The sequence below is a fragment of the Dendropsophus ebraccatus genome, chromosome 4, assembly GCF_027789765.1.
Source record: "Dendropsophus ebraccatus isolate aDenEbr1 chromosome 4, aDenEbr1.pat, whole genome shotgun sequence".
NCBI lineage: Eukaryota > Metazoa > Chordata > Amphibia > Anura > Hylidae > Dendropsophus > Dendropsophus ebraccatus.
The window spans coordinates 16,789,654-16,796,146 of record NC_091457.1 but is presented as its reverse complement, the minus strand read 5'-3'; the positions used below and the strand labels follow the sequence as shown (position 1 = coordinate 16,796,146).

Sequence of the window (6,493 nt, the reverse complement as noted above, 5' to 3'; positions counted from 1 at the left end):
ATTCTTTCCAGTCTGACACAGTGCTCTCTGCTGCCACCTCTGTCCATGTCAGGAACTGTCCAGAGCAGAAGAGGTTTTCTATGGGGATTTGCTCCTGCTCTGGACAGAGGTGGCAGCAGAGAGCACTGGAAAGACTACACCACTTCCTGCAGGACATACAGCAGCTAAGTACAGTAAGATCTGAGATTTTTAAATAAAAAACCTCTCCTGTAATTTACTTCTATGAGGATTTTCTGCTCTGAAACCAATTGATTTGAAAGAAAAATTTTGTCCCAAAAAGGCAAAGCTTTGGCCGGTCCGCTAAGATGGGAATTTTAGTTTTTGCAACAGCGGGAGGGCTAAGGTTATCAATCCCCCTGAGTTAGTGTACCTGTCATAAAAATTAAAAAAAAAAACTACATGCATGTCTAAAGTTACTGATCACAGCGGCTCTCACTCCTGAAACAGGAGATATAGCTGGGGAGAGAGCACGGCAGCAGTGCGACCTACTTCCCGGCCAGCCACTCATTCCACTTACATTGTTAGAATTGGCTGTTAGGGTAGGTTCATACTGAGGAATTCTCGCGGATAATGTCCACGGAATTCCGCAGTATGTCTGCGCGCCTTTCTGCCGGCTCCATAGACACCATTCTATGGGCCGGCGTATTCCGCTATCCGCCGAAAGAAGTGACATGTCCCTTCTTTCGGCGGATAGCGGAATACGCCGGCCCATAAAATGGTGTCTATGGAGCTGGCGGAAAGGCGCGCGGCCGTGCGCGCAGAATTCCGCGGACATTATCCGCGAGAATTCCTCAGTATGAACCTACACTTAGGGAGATAGGGTAGGGGAGTGGATGGCTGGCTGCTGTGTTTTCTCCCCTGCTATATCTCCTGACATCTCAATGAGACCTGCAGTCATCAATAACTTTTGACATGTCTGATGACATATCAAAGTTTTTTTTTTTTTAATTAAAAAATACTGAAGGGACATTACACAAAGCAACAGTATAACACTAATCCTTTAGCCTAAATACATATTATATTTTTGGTTATTGTTGCACCTATAGGTCCCTATGCAGCAAAGTAGCTATGGCTTCAGCAGCCGCCGCCGTCTGTGTGTGCAGTGAACTTCAGTTCTCATTGTGCCTGGACAGCAAAAGCTTTTTCATAGAAAACTGTGTGGGGTTGGGGGGGGGGGGGGGGGGGGGGGGAATACACAGCTGTTTGGCACATGCCAGGCCCTGTCCTCACTTCCTGTGTTCCCTCCTAACAGGCAGACAAGGGAGACACCTAGTGGTCAAGAATTTAGAGCTGGTTTTCTGGGGCAAAGATTAGTTTTTCATAAATGATTTACATATGTGTCAGGAATCACATGGGGGGAAGGTTGTTTAAAAAGACAGTGGCCCTTTAAGTGTCATTTTCCCCCACATTTTTGGGTCTTTTGCAAATTGCATTATAACAGTTGCTGAACAAAAAAAATCAGATACTAAAACCTGTTCTTATAGTCTAATCTGTTTTCTATTTTCTGACTTTTTATTTTTATTTCATTGTCTGAGCTGTTCTTAAAGGGGTTAGCCAGCGCTACGAAAACAAGGCCACTTTTCCCCCTACTGTTGTCTCCAGTTCAGGTGCGGTTTGCAATTAAGCTCCATTTACTTCAATGGAACTGAGTTTCAAAACCCCACCCAATCTGGAGACAACAGTAGGGGGAAAGTGGCCATGTCTTTGTAGCGCTGGATAACCCCTTTAATTGCAAACCACACCTGACCTGGAGACAAGAGAGGGGGAAAAGTGGCCATGTTTTTGTAGTGCTGGATAACCCCTTTAAGCTCTATTTACTTCAATGGAACTGAGTTTCAAAACCCCTCCCAAGCTAGAAACAAGAGAGGGGGAGAAGTGGCCATGTTTTTGTCAGGACAACCCCTTTAACAGCATTTAGTGACATGCTTTACAGCAAGACCCATGGACATAGACGACAATTCTGTCCCCTTGAGATGAATGTGAAACATTACTGAGCGCGCTCTGTGACCTGTGAGTAGGCCATTGTACAGGGAGCTGCTATTGTCTCCTCTATCTACTGGTGTCACATCTTGCTGCAACGCTGAACAGATCACTTTACAGCAGCCTCCTCTTATCACCACAGACACCACAGGAAGTCTCAGCTTAGTTTTAGCCCAGTGGTGAGAATAAAAACTGCAAGATCTCAGGAATATATTATAATATAGAGAGAAAAATGGAAAATTAGATAAAATTCCACCCAAAAATTTATAAAAAAAAATACATATTCATACAATAAGTCAATTTCTGATGACACATTCCCTTGAAGTGAATGACAATGGAGACCGTCAACTTCAGCAAAACGGAAAAGACAGCAAGCCGGGAAGCGAAGTGCCAAGCTGCGTGCTTCACCCACAATCAGAGTGGGTTTGCACATCCAGACCCCGATCAATTAAAGTTTTTTTTGTTTTTTTTTAAAGTGATAGCGTCTACACTAAAGTGATTGGTCACGTAGATATACAATAAATACCATATACAGTATCTACAGACCCCCCCCCAAACATCATATCCAATCCTATACAACAGGGGTAGGGAACCTTGCCTCTCCAGCTGTGGCAAGACTACAATTCCCATCATGCCTGGATAGCCAAAACTAAAGCTCTGGCTGTCCAGGCATGATGGGAGTTGTAGTTTTGCTACAGCTGGAGAGCCAAGGTTCCCTACCTCTGCTATACAGGAGCTCTGATACACTTTTCTCTGTGTCTGCAGGGACAGCAAGCAGTGATCTTGAAATAAGAGAGAAATTAGAAAGTTGCAGAACTACAAAAATATTTAAAGCTTTAATAAATTCATAAAATAAGTTAATAAAGCTTTAATAAATTCACACATCTACAATAATCAGTGGAGACCTTTCATACCTGCAGCCAGTATGGAATCCTAGTCACAGGAAGCGAGCAGTTGCCTGCACCAATATGGCTGCGCTCGGGCAGCCACTGACGTCATCGGAGCGACTGCGCAGTGGAAAGCCCCCTGCACACGTGATCAGGCGCCACGGGCAGCTCGGGGTCCTTCCTCGCGGCGTGCATGCGGCATGTGAGTGTGGCTGCGGCTGCCTGAGTACGAGGAGGTATGTGAGGAAACGCACCATGTGTCTGTAGCTACATAAGAAATCTGTATACGTATATTGGACGTTATACCAGATATTGGTTAGCTCAGTGCTTAATCAATTATAGAATATTCACGTTGTGCAGTAGTTGCCTCAGCTGCTGCAGAACCTCAGTGGGAAGAGATTTATAGCAACCTGTAACTGGAATAAAGCTAGCATGTGTGCTATCAAGTATGTTGTCTGCTGCTGCTGCAGAACCTCTTTGCTAGTAGTCAGCTTTATTCCAGTCAATCAGTAGTAGAGCAGGAGGGTGTATTGTCTGCTGCTGCTGCAGAACCTCTTTGAGGAGTCAGCCAACGTCATGCCAGTCAATCAGTATTGGAGTGAATGTTCTATATTGTCCCAGCTGCTGCAGAACCTCTTTAGGAAGAGTGATGCCAGCACTTATATCATGGTGGTGTATTCTTTCCAGTCTGACACAGTGCTCTCTGCTGCCACCTCTGTCCATGGCAGGAACTGTCCAGAGTATCAGCAAATCCCCATAGAAAACCTCTCCTGCTCTGGACAGTTCCTGACATGGACAGAGGTGGCAGCAGAGAGCACTGTGTCAGACTGGAAAGAATACACCACTTCCTGCGGGACATACAGCAGCTGATAAGTACTGGAGGGCTGGAGATTTTTATTTTTTTTAAATAGAAGTAAAAAAGTAAGATTTTTTGCGGGGTGAACTAGCCCTTTAAGAAGCAGTAGTAGAGCTGGGCCTTAGCTGCTGCAGAAACTCTTTAAAAAGATACAAGGAAGCTTCAGTACCAGATGTTATACAGTACAGGGCCTCAGCTGCTGCAGAATCTCTTTGAGAAAAATTAAGGGACTTTCATACAGGTCAGAGAGTTTATCGTGCAGTGACATCATTGATGGGAGTTGTAGTACTACAGCCATTGATTTATTATAAGAAATTTTCTAATTCTGCTTTTCTCCCCCCAGAACATGAGCGCGATGCAGCGGAAGAAGATCGATAACCGTATCCGGGTGCTGATCGAGAATGGGGTGGCCGAGAAGCACAGGAGTTTCTTTGTTATTGTGGGAGATCAGGGGAAAGATCAGGTGATGCTATGACATGGCACTATCCTAGTACTACTCCCCATCTGGCTGTAGGCGGCTGTACACACTAGAGCAAAGACAGCTCAGCCCCCTGAACTATAGCAGGGTTAGACGACCGTCTAATGCAGGGATGGGGAACCTTCGGCCCTCCAGCTGTTGCAAAACTACAATTCTCATCATGCCTGGACAGCCAAAGCGAAGCTTTGGCTGTCCAGGCATGATAGGAATTGTAGTTTTGCAACAGCTGGAGGGCTGAATGTTCCTCATCCTTGATCTAATGTGTATGGCTGCTTTCCTCCAAAAACAGCGCCACACCTGTCCACTGGTTGTTTGTGGTATTGCAGATGAGCTCCATTCATTTAAAGAAGGATAGCAGACACAACTTATAGATAAGTGTGATGCAGAGCTGCAGTACTAGATAGGACCCCTAGGCAGGTGTGGCGCTGTTTTTGTAATCCTGCACAACCCCTTTACTCACTGCATAACATTAAAGGGGTTGTTCACCATTTTTTTTTTTTCTTTCAAATCAACTGGTGCCAGGAAGTGATATAGATTTGCATGTCTTCCAGTACTTCTCAACTGCTGTATGTCCTACAGAATCCCCATAGAAAACCTGCTCTCCAGACTGGGGAAAAAAATACCACTTCCTGCAGGACATACAGCAGCTGATAAGTACTGCAAGACTTGAGATTTTTTTTTTCAATAGAAGAAAATTACAAATCTCTGGCACTTTCTGGCACCAGTTGATTTGAAAGAATTTTTTTTTTTTCTTTGTGAACCACCCCTTTAAAGGGGCAAAAATATTTTTGTTTTTAAATCAGCTGGTTTCAGAAAGTTATATACACTTGTAATTTACTTTTATTTAAAAATCTGCAGTCTTCCAGTACTTATCAGCCGCTGTATGTCCTGAAGTAAGTGCTGTATTCTTTTCAGTCTGACACAGTGCTCTCTGCTGCCACCTCTGTCCATGTCAGGGACTGTTCTGCTCAGGACCGTTCCTGACATGGACAGAGGTAGCAGCAGAGAGCACTGTATCAGACTGGAATGAATACAGCTTTTACTGCAGGACATACAGCAGCTGATAAGTACTGGAAGACTTGAGATTTTTCTATAGAAGTAAATTACAAATCTTTTGACGGAGTACCCCTTTAATGTATTGGGTGTATGTGCCCGCAGGTGGTCATTCTCCATCACATGCTGTCCAAATCGGCGGTGAAAGCCCGGCCTTCCGTCCTCTGGTGTTACAAGAAAGAATTGGGCTTCAGCAGGTAACACTTTCCTCCGTTCTAGTCTGGGGTGAGGAGTCGGGTTCTTAAAGTGTCCAAAACAACTGGGTCGCTGGGAGAAGTGCATGGCTGAGCGCTTCTCTCCCCCTGTCTTTCTGCAGTAGATGAACTCTATAGTAAGTCTATGGAGCAGGGCAAGGGAACCTTGGCTCTCTAGCTGTTGCAAAACTACAACTCCCATCATGCCTGGACAGCCTAAGCTAAAGCTACAACTCCCATCATGCCTGGACAGCCAAAGCTAAAGCTACAACTCCCATCATGCCTGGACAGCCAAAGCTAAAACTACAACTCCCATCATGCCTGGACAGCCAAAGCTAAAGCTTTGGCTGTCCAGGCATGATGGGAGTTGTAGTTTTGCAACAGCTGAAGAGCCAAGGTTCGCTACCCCTGCTATGGAGCATGAATCCTAAAACAAGAGAGGGAGAAGTGCTTAGACGTGCGCTTCTCCCAGCAGGTACAAGCGACCCCCAGACTGATTGACTTGCTGTTTGTCTTGTAGTAACCGCAAGAAAAAGATGAGGAAGCTGCAGAAAAGGATCCAGAGCGGCACGCTGAACATCAAGGAGGACGACCCCTTCGAGCTGTTTATCGCTGCCACCAATATCCGCTATTGTTACTACAACGAGACCCATAAGATCCTGGGGAACACGTACGGCATGTGCGTCCTGCAGGTGAGTGACCCCCATCCTCCATCTACTAGATCTGCCTGCTGGGCATGTAGTGAATCCTCTCTCTCCGTTAGGATTTCGAGGCGCTGACTCCCAACTTGCTGGCCCGGACCATCGAAACCGTGGAAGGAGGAGGGATCGTGGTTCTTCTGCTTCGCACCATGGCTTCCCTCAAACAGCTGTACACCATGACTATGGTATGTCCGACATCTCACTTAAAGGGGGTCTTCAGGATTAGGAAAACATGGCTGCTTTCTATCTGTTCCCTGGTTGTTTGTGGTATTATAACCCAGCCTCATTCACTTTGCAATACCGCATATAAACTGTAGTCAAGAGTGGCGCTGTTTCTGGAAAGC

General features: G+C 45.6%; 1 protein-coding gene across 2 annotated transcripts in view; it reads left to right on the top strand.

Moving 5' to 3' along the window:
- NAT10 (N-acetyltransferase 10) overlaps positions 1-6,493 on the top strand; it is a 364,178-nt gene that overhangs the window by 341,382 nt on the left and 16,303 nt on the right. Inside the window, exons 1-5 of one of the 2 annotated variants that reach the window (XM_069965190.1) lie at positions 3,013-3,103; positions 4,067-4,186; positions 5,360-5,451; positions 5,969-6,140; positions 6,212-6,334. In XM_069965190.1, the coding sequence (XP_069821291.1) occupies positions 4,070-4,186; positions 5,360-5,451; positions 5,969-6,140; positions 6,212-6,334 (504 nt within the window). In that variant the 5' untranslated portion in view covers positions 3,013-3,103; positions 4,067-4,069. Of the gene's footprint in view, positions 1-3,012; positions 3,104-4,066; positions 4,187-5,356; positions 5,452-5,968; positions 6,141-6,211; positions 6,335-6,493 lie in introns of those variants that run through there. The other variant, XM_069965191.1, reaches the window with a different exon arrangement.